At 48.5% G+C, this 13,837-nt stretch overlaps 1 protein-coding gene across 4 annotated transcripts in view; it reads left to right on the forward strand.

Annotated features, from left to right (window-relative positions):
* Positions 1-13,837, forward strand: part of LOC141047240 (uncharacterized) — a 640,258-nt gene that overhangs the window by 439,112 nt on the left and 187,309 nt on the right. For 3 of the 4 annotated variants that reach the window (XM_073542228.1, XM_073542229.1, XM_073542227.1), the window contains 4 exons: positions 9,162-9,341; positions 9,425-9,548; positions 9,632-9,729; positions 9,929-10,019. In XM_073542228.1, the coding sequence (XP_073398329.1) occupies positions 9,162-9,341; positions 9,425-9,548; positions 9,632-9,729; positions 9,929-10,019 (493 nt within the window). The remainder of the gene's footprint in view (positions 1-9,161; positions 9,342-9,424; positions 9,549-9,631; positions 9,730-9,928; positions 10,020-13,837) is intronic. The other variant, XM_073542226.1, reaches the window with a different exon arrangement.

Genomic DNA, 13,837 nt, shown 5'->3' on the forward strand with positions numbered 1-13,837 from the left:
GTGCGTGGGATGGGCCATTTGGCTATGGCCTCAATCTTGGCTGGTTCTGGTCGCTGTTTCCCACTTCCCACCCAATGCCCTAAGTACTGAACCTCTGCTTTGCCCACGTGACACTTGTTTGGGTTCAGGGTAATTCCGGCCTGGTGGATCCTGTCCAATACTGTCTCTAGGTGATTTAGATGCTCTTCCCATGTCGCACTGTAGATGGCGATGTCGTCCAGGTAGGCACAAGCATAGTCCTGGAGACCATCCAGAAGCCGGTCAGCCAGCCTTTGGAAAGGTCGCCGGGGCATTCTTCATCCCGAATGGCATAACTCGAAACTGGAATAAGCCGAACGGGGTGACAAATGCCGACTTGGGAATAGCGTCAGGACTAAGGGGAATCTGCCAGTAGCCTTTGCATAGATCGATGGTGGTCAAATACTTTGCCCCCGCCAGCCGGTCTAACAACTCATCCACACGCGGCATGGAGTATGCATCCGTCACTGTTTTCTCCTTGAGCTTACGATAGTCTACACAAAACCGTGTAGTCCCATCCTTCTTGGGCACTAACACTACGGGGGATGCCCAGGGACTATCTGACTCTTCAATGACCCCTAAATGCAGCATCTCTTGTCGCATCCCCTCTCATACAGACTCAGGGACGCGGAAGGGGTTTTGTCGTAGGGGGTCTGATCCTGGGTCTCAACCTTGTGTTGTGCCAGGCGAGTGTACCCCGGTCTCTCTGAAAATATCCTCTGTCGCAGCCTCAACAACGCCTCCGCATGCTGTCTCTCCCGGGGGCCTAGGTCTTCACCCAAGTGTACCTGGTCTCATGTTTTAAACTGAGTCCTTTCCCCTAAGACATCCGGCAAGGGAAGTCCAGCTAAATCCTCTGGTTCAGGTGCACAGATGGCCACTACCTCTTCAGGGCGCTCCCGGTAGGGCTTCAGCATATTCACGTGGAACATGCGGATAACCCTGGGGTCATCACAATCGGCGACATTATAGGTTGTGTCGGCTATTTTCCCCACTACCTGGTAGGGCCCCTGCCATGCAGCTTGAAACTTATTCTGCTTAGTGGGCTCTAACACAAGGACCTTTTGTCCTATTTCCAAAGTGCGCTCTCTGGCCCTCCGATCATACCATACGTGCTGGCGCCGCTGGGTCACCTGCAGGTTCTCATGTACAACCTGGGTCAGCTCCTGTAGGTGGTCCCGGAATTCCAGCACATAGGGTACAATAGGTACCCCTTCTATGAGGCCCTCCCCCTCCCAGTGTTCCAGCACTAAGTCTAGGGGTCCCCTTACCCGTCTCCCGTATGCCAGCTCGAACGGGGAGAACCCCGTGGATTCTTGGGGCAACTCCCGATAGGCAAACAGGAGGTGTGCCAAGAATTTCTCCCAGTCTCTGTAGGTCCTGGTAAAAGTCCCAATGAGCTGTTTTAATGTCCCGTTAAAGCGTTCACACAACCCATTGGTTTGCGGGTGGTACGGGGCGCTTCTAATGGACTTTACGCTGCACAGCTTCCACAGTTGGTTGGTCACCTCTGCTGTAAACTGGGTACCCTGGTCCGAGATAATCTCCCGGCGAAATCCAACCCATGAGAAAACCTGGAGCAGGGCGACCGCCACCGTCTCTGCCAGTATGTTAGGTAACGCAACCGTGTGGCATAATCTACCACTGTCAATATATACCTTTTCCCGGACGGACTGGGTTTGGCTAACGGCCCTATCAGATCGACCGCTACTCAGCTAAATGGTTCCTCCACAATGGGGAGGGGGCGTAATTTGGCCTTGCATTAATCCCCCCTCTTGCCAATGCGCTGACAACTGTCACAGGTCTGGCAGTACTGACGAACATCATAGGTTACCCCCGGCCAAAATAAGTTTTGTGTCAGACAATGCCTGGTGCGACTGACGCCGAAGTGCCCGGCCAAGGGTATATCATGAGAGATTCGCAGTAACTCCTGCCTATACTTCTTGGGAACTACCAGCTGTTGTTTTATAGTGGGGCTCGTCCCTGTGTGGTGCTGCTCTGTGATCCGGTAGAGGAGTCCCCGCTTCCATACAAACTGTTCCCCTTCCAGTACTCCTCTCCCCTCCTGTGCCTTCCCACGATATCCCTCTAATGAAGGATCCTCAAGTAACTCCCTCTTAACTTCATCTGGGGTGGCCCAAGAAATGTGTCTGGCTATGGGAATACATGTAGGGCTGGGATGTCTTACCTGAGCCTCCTCTGAGTGTGATTCCACCTCCGCAGTTCGAGCTTGTCTCCGGGTGGTCACAGGATAGGTCTCAGCCAGAGGGGCCACCGAGAATGCAGACAACATGGGCCCCAAGTCATTTCACAGCAAGACGTCTGCAGGCAAATCCTCCATCAAGCCGACCTCAACAAGGCCATCCCCGACTCCCCAGTTCAGGTGAATCCTGGCAGTGGGCAGTCGATGTATAGCTCCCCCTGCTACACGGACTGCCACTGTCCGGTCCGTCTTCTCTTGGTCCCGGACGAGATGAGGCTTCACAAGGGTCAAAGTTGCCCCGGAATCTCTTAGTCCCTGCATACGTTTCCCATTAACCCACATGACCTGTCAATGCTGTTGTCGATTATCTGCCCGGGCTGCCTGCACGGGGTCTACTTCACGCAGCTCTTCCTCCATCTCTTCCACCCCTTGGTTAGTCATAGCCCCCAATGCCGGGTCAGCTTCGCCTTGGTAGCAGTGTACAGCAGCCCGGCTGAAGGTAGCTGTTCCTGCCTTTAGCCACTGGGTATGCTGAGTCCGGTTGGGACATTGTCTGTTATGATGAGTCACCGAAGGAGGAAAAAACAAAATACTAGCTAAGTCCAGAAAAACCAGAGAGGTTGGCAGCTATCAGATTTCAGACCCCAGAACCTATCCACAACAACTAGCAGTAGCTGTGGGGGGTTCCTACGGTGCCCTAGACCCCTCGATCACAGCCGGAGAACTACATAGCCTAAAGACAGAAAGGGGAAAAACTAAACTGCCCCAGAGCAGACCCCAAAGCAATAGGCAGCCCCCAACATATAATGACGGTGAAGCAAGATGAAAACACTAACACAGACAGAAAGATAGGTTGAGCAAATGATGGGGCCCAAGCTAACTAAAATAGGACAGGATAGGAAAGCTGCTGTCTGCCATCCACAAAAACCCTATCAAAAATGTGCCAACCGACTGATAGGAAAAACAGGCCCTGAAGTCGCTAGGCTTCAAAAGACTAAATCAGCACTCAGGTATATTCTGAAGACAGAGCAAAAGATCAACAGATCAGAGACAAAAATGGAAATCAGCTCACCCCTGGCCGGGGATGGCAGAACTCCCAAAAAACAAGGCAAAACAAAACTGAAGTGTACAAAGCAGAGCAGAAAAACTTAGCTTTGAGACGCAGGAATCAGACTGGTCTCCAAGAATCCAGCAGGATCACCAGCAAGGCAGAAGGGCGTCGACTGCCTTATATCCAGTCCTCAATTCCAGCCACCCAGTCATCATCTAGCTGCCCAGGTGTTTGGTAATCAGCCTCACTACCTTCCTTCACCAGAGGAGGGAGTTCATCAGACCTCAACAGTGAAGGGAAAAATGAACTCACAACAATTGTCTTTGCAGGTGGCCCAGCTGACGACAGGTGTGGCATCACGCCCCAGGGGGACTGTGGTAGGCCGGGTTTCTAGCTGGTCCCCCTACAATCTTCGGTGGTTTGGGGCCCTCCAGGTCCATGGGCGGGCCCCTAGTGACCACCTTTGATCCGGACAACTGCGGCCTCCTGGCATCATGATGTTCATCGGCCAGACGAGCGGCTTCCTCAAGAGTCGTTGGCCGCCTGTCCCGTAGCCATTCCTGTGTCTCGGGGTTTAGTCCATTAAAGAATCGTTCTAACAGGAAGAGCTGGAGGACGTCCTCCTTAGTGGTTGCTTGGCTCCCTTGTACCCACTGTAGCAGTGACCACCGTAATTTACAGGCCCATTCAGAGTGGGTATCGGTTACGCGTTTTATAAGTCCGCGGAACTTTTGGCGATAGGCCTCTGGTGTCAGCGCATACCGGGCCAAGATCACTTCTTTGATCCGCTCATAGTCCATACAGTCCTCATCAGGTACCGTGCGATAGGCGTCCGCTGTCCGGCCTGTCAGCTTGCTGGCCAGAATCTGAACCCGTTCCTCCGGCTTCACTTGACGAAGGGCACACTGACGCTCAAAGTCCTGCAGAAAGCCATCAATGTCTTCCTCTGCCTCCCCCAACTGTCGGAAGGCATTATATTGGATCTTTTTGTGGCTTACTGTTGAAGGTACCTGGTCAAAGGCCAGACCTCCCCCTGCTCGCTGACTCTCCTCTCTCCGCTCTGCCATCTCCATCTTGGCCAGCTCCACTTTGGTCCGCTCTGCCGTCTCCATCTTGGCTAGCTCTATCCTGGTCTGCTCGGCCATCTTTTCCTTCAGATCAGTATGCACATCAGCCATTACCTCTTGTATGATCTCTACTGCAGGGTTTGGGCCATAGGACGCCAGTCTGTTCTTTACTTCCCTCTGGAATTCGGTCTCCTCCACATTCACATTGGGAGGCGCTGCACTGTCGTGTTCCTTGATGGCTGCTATCAAATCCGCTTTTGTTTTTTTGCTGGCGATCAACCCTCGGGCTTCCACCAGATCTTTTATTGTAGTCCTCTTTAACTTCTGGTAGTTATTTTCCATTCATTCCTTTCCTCCTGTAGAAGGGGTATCATATCCCACCGCTGCCACCAGTGTAACGAGGTCTACCAAGCTGGAGTACCTCTTTCAGTACCACCCCGTGTTTTCGGACGTCCGCTCTGCGTTGGCTGGAGTCTGAATGAATGACGCTGGCTGGAATTCCTTGGTTACAGTCGCGCATATAAAAGATTACTGCTTCTCCACGTATTTCCAGTCTGACAACACTTTACTCACAGGACACAGAATATATCACACAGATATAGAGGGAAGGCCAATAGAAAAGCAGCAGGCCAGACATGCATTACAAAAGCCGCAGGTGACCGGAGCCTGCCGATGTTTACTGTGGGAATTACAAAGGTGGGGGAGGGCAGACAAAAGGAGAATATCGTGTCCCCTCTGCCCAGGGGCGCAGCCTGTGGGCTGATGCATTAGGGACATGCATCTCACATTGAACCTATTATACATACATGTAACTGCACAACATATTCTGGGTGCTGAGTGGTTCTGTAGCATGTAACATAATCATTACAATTTGTTATAACTAAGGGTGCCGTCACACTTGGCGACGGACCAGCGATCCCGACAACGATGCGACCTGGCAGGGATCGCGGGTGCGTCGCTACGAGGTCGCTGGTGAGATGTCATACAGTCAGATCTCAACAGCGACGCAGCAGCGATCCAGAACGATACGACAGTCGTTGGGACCCTGTCTCTCAGACCTGTAGTATTGAGGTCGTTTGTCGTTGTCCCTGTCAAACACAGCGATGCATGCTGGCCAGCGGGACACCAGCGATCAAAAAATGGCCCAGGACATTCGAGCACAATCAGCGACATCGCAGCAGGGGCCTGATCGCTGCTATGTGTCACACGTAGCGAGATCGCAGGCGAGATCGCTGTTGCGTCACAAAATCGGTGACGCAACAACGATCTCGCTAGCGATCTCGCTATGTGAGACGGGGGCTTAACCGTAGTTAGTTACTATGCCCGGGCAGTGCCGGGCTCTTCAGCTAATTCTATAGTAAAAATCAATTGTTAGAAAAAAAAGACTTACCGTCACTTTGTAAACAGAAAACAGGTGTAAGCTGGTGCTTACTTAGAGTATCTATCTCCATATAATAATAATCTTTTATTTTTATATAGTGCTAACAAATTCCGCAGCGCTTTACAGTTTGCACACATTATCATCACTGTCCCCGATGGGGCTCACATTCTAAATACCCTATCAGTATGTCTTTGGAATGTGGGAGGAAACTGGAGTACCTGGAGGAGGAAACCCACGCAAACAAGGGGAGAACGTACAAACGCCTTGCAAATGTTGTCATGGGTGGGATTCGAACCCAGGACTCCAGGGCTGCAGTGCTATCCACTGAGCCACCATGCTGCCCATATATAACCAACAAATACAGTAGCACTCTGTAGCGCTATAGCATGCAAACATGAAATATAGGTAATTTGAACTGCATTACTGCTCTAGAAAATTGGAAAAATGAAGAATACTTAGTGCATAAATTGGACAATTCATGGGTACCTGGCAGCCACGATAAGGCGATTCTTGTTGCTAGGAACCTGCCTAATGTGAACACTCTCTTAGGCAGAAGCCTACATTTCCAATTAGAGCAGCATCCTACCTACCGATATAAATATACCAAAATTAGTCCAAAATGTATATAATATCTTGCACTTCCAAACAATGTCAAAACAAAAGGGTTTTCGGATCTACTGTATATATATGAGAGAGAGAATTTTTTTTTTTCAGCCGTCAGAACAGACTTTAGGGTTAAATTTCCGGCTGTGTGAAGACTTTCGGGCATGCGCAGTGTGAAGTGCGGATCCTGCCGGCCGAAAAAACGTTACATGCTCCGTTCGGGCATGTCGGCGGACGGCAAAATTTTGACGGATTCGCAAAAAAGCGGATCCAAAGGATGGCCATCCGTCAAGATCCGCCGGTAATGCAACTCAATGGGAAAAAAAAACGGATCCGCCAAACAAAATGGCGGATCCTTTTTTTTGCAAAATGGCGGATCTTGACTGATGGACAAAAACTGAAGTGTGAAACAGGCCTAAGGAGAGAACACTGGTGACAGCGAATGGCGCGGCCTCCTCCACACCAATGCACATTTCGCACTAGCTTCTTCCGGGGGCGTGTCTACGTGGTGGGCACTGTATGTTAAATATCCCCAAGAACCAATCAGAGAGCACCAAGAGCTAATGTTGGCGTGAACTGTCTAATGACGTCTCAGAACACCTTAAATGGCGCATGTAATCAGAGAAATATCATTCAGAAAGTTGTGAGATCCTGTTGGTGCATTGGAGAATCCGAATGGCCGGACAATATTTCCGAATAATCCTCAGACGGTAAAAACGTTTTCCACTCATCACCCTTCATGATGGTATCAAATTGTACGACCCTCTAAGGGCAAGAAAAGCATTTACCCCAAAGGCTGATTATAGTCACGGCTTCACTCGGTACACTTCATACACATGCGGCTCCACTTCGCACACCTCGTACTCAAACGGCTCCTCTCCGTACACCTCGTACACACACGGCTCTGCTCCGTACACCTCGTACACACACGGCTCTGCTCCGTACACCTCGTACACAAACGGCTCCGCTCCGTACACCTCGTACACACACGGCTCCGCTCCGTACACCTCGTACACACACGGCTCCGCTCCGTACACCTCGTACACACGCGGCTCCGCTCCGTACACCTCGTACACACTCGGCTCCGCTCCGTACACCTCGTACACACACGGCTCCGCTCCGTACACCTCGTACACACTCGGCTCCGCTCCGTACACCTCGTACACATACGGCTCCGTTCCGCACACCTCGTACACACGCGGCTCCGCTCCGTACATATCGTACACACTCGGCTCCACACTGTACACCTTGTACACACACGGCTCCGCTCCATACACCTCGTACACACACGGCTCCGCTCCGTACACCTCGTACACACACGGCTCTGCTCCGTACACCTCGTACACACACGGCTCCGCTCCGTACATATCGTACACACTTGGCTCCGCACTGTACACCTTGTACACACACGGCTCCGCTCCGTACACCTCGTACACACTTGGCTCCGCTCCGTACACCTCGTACACACACGGCTCCGTTCCGTACACCTCGTACACACACGGCTCCGCTCCGTACATATTGTACACACTTGGCTCCGCACTGTACACCTTGTACACACACGGCTCCGCTCCGTACACCTCGTACACACTTGGCTCCGCTCCGTACACCTCGTACACACACGGCTCCGCTCCGTACACCTCGTACACACATGGCTCTGCTAAATCCACACTGTACACCCCTCCTGACCCCACACATAAACTTCCCCTCATCCAGCACCATGACAACCAGCACAGCAGAGTCATACACTGAGGCCACTGATCATGTGACCACTGACTCCTCCCCTCCTGTGACCTCATCACAGGTCCTGTGCGCACAGAGCAGCCATATATGTGGAGTGCGGCTCTGCAGGTGGAGGTAGGTGCTGGAGGCTCCATTATTCTCTATGTGGAGTGCGGCTCTGCGGGTGGAGGTCGGTGCCGGAGGCTCCATTATTCTCTATGTGGAGTGCGGCTCTGCGGGTGGGGGTCGGTGCTGGAGGCTCCATTATTCTCTATGTGGAGTGTGGCTCTGCGGGTGGAGGTCGGTGCCGGAGGCTCCATTATTCTCTATGTGGAGTGCGGCTCTGCGGGTGGGGGTCGGTGCTGGAGGCTCCATTATTCTCTATGTGGAGTGCGGCTCTGCGGGTGGAGGTCGGTGCTGGAGGCTCCATTATTCTCTATGTGGAGTGTGGCTCTGCGGGTGGAGGTCGGTGCCGGAGGCTCCATTATTCTCTATGTGGAGTGTGGCTCTGCGGGTGGAGGTCGGTGCCGGAGGCTCCATTATTCTCTATGTGGAGTGCGGCTCTGCGGGTGGAGGTCGGTGCTGGAGGCTCCATTATTCTCTATGTGGAGTGCGACTCTACGGGTGGAGGCTCCACACCAGGACTGTAGCAGGTAAAGACCCCAATATCCACAGGTGTCCCTTCTAATTGTGGGGAAACTATCACCTCTAATAATCCTCGGACAGTTCTGACAAACACGGGAAAGTGCCCCTTTATGGAGGGGACAGAAAGTCTGTTTAGTCACTTTAGCTTCATAGTATCAGCTCTAATCCAATGGTGAGAGAGCGATTTACCCCGAAGAGTCACAGATTGTGGGGTTGCTATAAAATGTTATAATTAGGGGTTTTGTGTTGCTGCCTTTATAAGGCTATGGTCACACATTCAGTATTTGGTCAGTATTTTACATCAATATTTGTAATCCAAAACCTGTGTTGGGTCAAAAATGCAGAACATGAACGGGTTTCTATTATATTTTTTTCTCCAATTGTTCGTCACCTTGGTTTGGCTTCCAAATACAGATGTAAAATACTCTGGGAATGTCTGTAGTGAGATTTATTAATGTGTCTCTCCATAACCAGGATTACACAGTAGTGAAGAAGACCTCTAGTGAGCGCTGTCAGGACCCTGTGTCTGAGGGATGGGGAAGACCCGTGAGCCCAATCACAGGTCCCCCACCTCACCCCCTGATGTATGAGGACATCAGTGACCAGAAGATCCTAGAACTCACCTACAAGATGATTGAGCTGCTGACTGGAGAGGTGACACTGCTGGGAATGCTGGGACATTATACAGTTACACTATGAAGGGATCGGGGAGATGACGGTATCATTGTATGTGTCAGGTTCCTATAAGGTGTCAGGATGTTGCTGTCTATTTCTCCATGGAGGAGTGGGAGTATTTAGAAGGACACAAAGATCTGTACAAGGACGTCATGATGGAGGTTCCCCAGCCCCTCACATCACCAGGTAATAGACAGGACTAAATACACACGGCCTATAATTATCTGTATGTAAAGAATGAATTCAGTCCCTGTATGTGTTTCCTCCAGATCTATCCAGTAAGAGGACAACACCAGAGAGATGTCCCCGTCCTCTTCTTCCACAGGACTGTAAACAAGAAGATCCCATTATTCCCCAGGATCATCAGGTAGATGGAGAGAAGGTGTCATGAGATCTCCCCTATGATGTGTAGACGGCTGTGAAGGTCTTGTGCTCAGTCTTGTTTTATCCACCAGTATTATATGTTTTATACTTGTGTAATGAGAACGGCAGAGATGGCAGGATTAGAGCTGATCATAGATGTGACTTCTCCATCTGTCTGTGACTTTTTACAATATTTGTTTCAGGGTGAAGATCTGACCCATATTATTACTACAGAGACATATGTGAGGGGTGATGAGTGGTGTAAAGAGGAGATTCCTACATATGACTACCCAGGTGAGTAGTAACCACTAAATACAGAGAAGTAAATAAGTAGTTCAGTGGTATCACAATCGTGTGATCACAATTTTGCCTCTAGACCACAATATTCTCCCCCACCCAAAACTGTCCAAATGACTTTGGGTATTGAAAGGTCATTGAAATACACTGTGGCGTGGCTAAGGGTTATATTATCGATGAGAGATATGTGTCTCAGAGATGGCTTGTCTCCGTAATGTAAGGCATAATAGATATTGCTATATTATTAATGTTTTGCAAGGACCTGTGGTGAGGTCACAGTCACGTGACCAGTCAGCTGCTTGGTTCATGGGTTTGGCTACACCCTTATAATGTAGAAAAGACGGAGGAAATAGAGTCTATGCTAATTTACAAAAATATCAAATTTTATTAGTCATATAAAAATGACACATGTAAATACGTGCAACAATAATAACACTAATCAAATGAGCAGACTGTGTACAAAGAGGATACATACACAATAAAAGTGACCAAAATATCCTAAGATGTAGCTAAGGTGGACTGCTATCACAATGGGCACATGTGGGACAAAGTAATAATGCCTCTGTGCTCAAAAGATCTCACATGAACTTGGATAGTCCCAGAAATAACAATCATGATGTTAAGTCTAAGTGTTCAGGGCTCTCCAGATGACAGTAATGAAAGTACATCAGCCAAAAATTTATCACATGTATTAAGAGAGCACCGGACACCGAGACACCTCATGAAACTGGGACATCACAATGGAATGTGAAAAAGATTGGCAGCACAGCAGGAACAATTCAATCAGCAATAGTACATCATAAGTGAATAATTACCCATCATGCTTCCAAATGTGAGCGCAGGAGAAACAAACCCCGACGTACGTTTCGATGTGTTAACCTTCCTCAGGGGGCGTGGCTTTGATGTGCCCAGGTTCCCATATAAATACCCAGCATGCTTGCTAATTAACCAATGAAATTACCAAAACATAATAGCGCAGGTGGGCGTCTGATGACCGCTCACAGGCGTTACTCCCACCCAATACAGGGGCGGACAGCCCAGTCCCACCAATAGTAGCGATAATCGTCATCGCATATAAACGAAAGATAAGGGCAATAAACATATCCTCTGACAGTTGCATGTAGACACGTCACTTCCGCCCACAATGTGGAGCAGAGCGTGGCAGTCCAACCAATAGTAGCGATAGTCGTCATCGCATGTAGGCGAAAGGTGAAGGCAGTAAACACACCCTCCAGCAGTTGTGTGTAAACACGTCACTTCCGCCCACACTGTGGAACGGAACGTGCCAGTACTGGAGGGCGGATGTGAACCCCATACCCGTGAACTCGCGCGTCACTTCCGCCCAGCTGATGCGTCACGTGGCGCGGCCGGCGCCTGGCCGTCACCAAGCGACACAATCAAACAAAAGACAGGGAGGACGCTCCGAGGACATCGGGTAAAAAAGGAAAGGAAAACACCCACAAATGCAACTGGCAGAGGAGAGAGTATTGATAAATTAGATGGGAGATATAAAATAATACTATTTAAATGCGGTATACAGCTGTATACTAACATATCAGAGGTATATATCAACTTATCAAATGCATGCACACATGTATCTGTGCACATATATTTGTACATACACGCATGCGCGCACATACCCGCATATGTATAAAGTCAACAAAATATAAATGTAACAGCAAAATGAGAAAAAAAAAAAAAAAAAAAAGGGGATAAATTAATTATAAAAAAAACCAAGAATTTATGAAAAGCAAACATGGGACAAAAAGTTAGTCCATAGCTTGATTGAAGTTACTCCATATAATATTCAATCCAGATCCATTCTTCATAATACAGATGTCTCATAGATAATGCGTTAGCTTGAATGCTCCAATTTTGGCATTATGTCTGAAAGCTTGTTATTGCTGTGCCCGGAACGACTATATGGATATACTAGAGACTCATCAATGGGATCACCTAGGGCTGGGCCAAAAATGTTGGTCACTGAAAAGATGACAATACAAACAATAAACAAAAAATAAAAACCAACAAAGAATAAAAGCCAAATTTAAAACCAACTTAGGGAACAGGAGAAGACACTCATAGTGAAATGAGAAAACATTCAATAGTTAAAAACGGACAAGAGGGGTTAATCCAGACCAATCACAGGAAAGAAGCGAATCCCTGTGATTCATTCAAACCTTGAGGGGACATTGTTCCCAAGGTGGTAATCCACATACATTCCTTTTGTGCTAATAAGCGCTGTATGTCACCCCCCTCGGATTCCACTGTGAATGTGCTGGATACCCCTAACCATAAATGATTTAGGGTTACATTGGTGGAATTGCTTATAATGTTTTGCTATTGTCTTTAAAGTTGAGAGGTCTGTGACGGCAGCTGCTGCCATAATGTCTCGAACATGCTCCCTTGTACGAATTCGGAGTTGGCGTGAGGTCAAGCCTATATAGATTTTTTGACAGCCACAAGTGGCATAATATATTACCTGTGTCGTAGCACAGGTAATATGTTGTCTAATTGAAAATTGCTTGGAACCATCAGCTGAAATAAAAATATTAGTTCGCATAATATTTTTACAGGCCACACAGCTCCCACAGGGAAAGCAACCCTGTGGTGGACCCTTTGATTTAAAAGGGTTTTTAATTTGTGGGACATAATGGCTGTGTACGAGGGCATCTGACAAATTATAGCCTCTTCTAGCTGTCATGAGTGGCCTTTCAGGCAGGAAAGAAGCTAAAGATGGATCGGTTTTAAGAATATTCCAATGCCGCTGTAGGCACTGTTTCATGGTCGACCATTCACCATTAAACTTTGAGATAAAACTGACTTGATCCTCATTTTGCTTTCTTGTCTTGTTCGTGGAATGCAATAAAGATGTACGCTGACTCTTCTTAGCTCTCATATATCCATATTTAACACTTCTATTGCTATAGCCGCGCATTTTAAATCTATTCTCAAGATCTCTGGCCTGGTTTTCAAACCTCAAATCAGAGGAACAAACTCTTCTTAATCTTAAGAATTGTCCTGTAGGGATCGCCCTAACAGTAGCCTCCGGGTGGCAGGAAGTAGCATGTAGCAATGAATTAACCGAGGTGGGCTTCCGATATATATCTGTCTGCAACTGTAAATTTTCATCCACCAAGATTTTAATATCTAGGAAGTCCACCTCGGTCTTGCTATAAGTGTAAGTGAGTTTAATGTTAAAGGGATTATGGTTTAATCCTTCCATAAAACTACATAGTTGTTGTTCTGTTCCCTGCCATACAATAAATACGTCATCTATATAACGCAGCCAGCACTGCACATGGTCAGCAGCCTGGGCGCCCTCCCCCCAAAAAATCTCCCTCTCCCAGTAACCTAGGAAGAGGTTGGCGAAGGAAGGCGCACAGGCCGCACCCATTGCAGTGCCGCACTGCTGCAAATAGAAGCGTTCTCTAAAAACAAAAAAGTTATGGGTCAGTATGTAGTCTAACAATTCCAGAACAAGATCACAAAGTGAGCCCTCCCAATTACTATTATCCAAAAAGAAACGGCAAGCGTCAAGACCGTCCTGGTGACGAATACACGTATATAATGACTCTGTCTGCAGTCACCAGAAGCATGTCATGATCAAGAGTCATGCCATCAATTCTGGCCAGGACGTCCATTGTGTCACGAGCATAGGAGGGCAAGGCCTCAACCAATGGCTTTAAATAAAAATCGACAAATTTACATATTGGTTCACAAAGACCCCTATGCCCGACACAATGGGACGTCCTGGTGGCTCGACAGCATTTTTATGAATTTTAGGCATGAAATATATTGTAGGTATCTTTGGA

This window comes from Dendrobates tinctorius, unplaced genomic scaffold (assembly GCF_039654945.1).
Source record: "Dendrobates tinctorius isolate UK_male_01 unplaced genomic scaffold, ASM3965494v1 ptg000126l, whole genome shotgun sequence".
Lineage (NCBI taxonomy): Eukaryota > Metazoa > Chordata > Amphibia > Anura > Dendrobatidae > Dendrobates > Dendrobates tinctorius.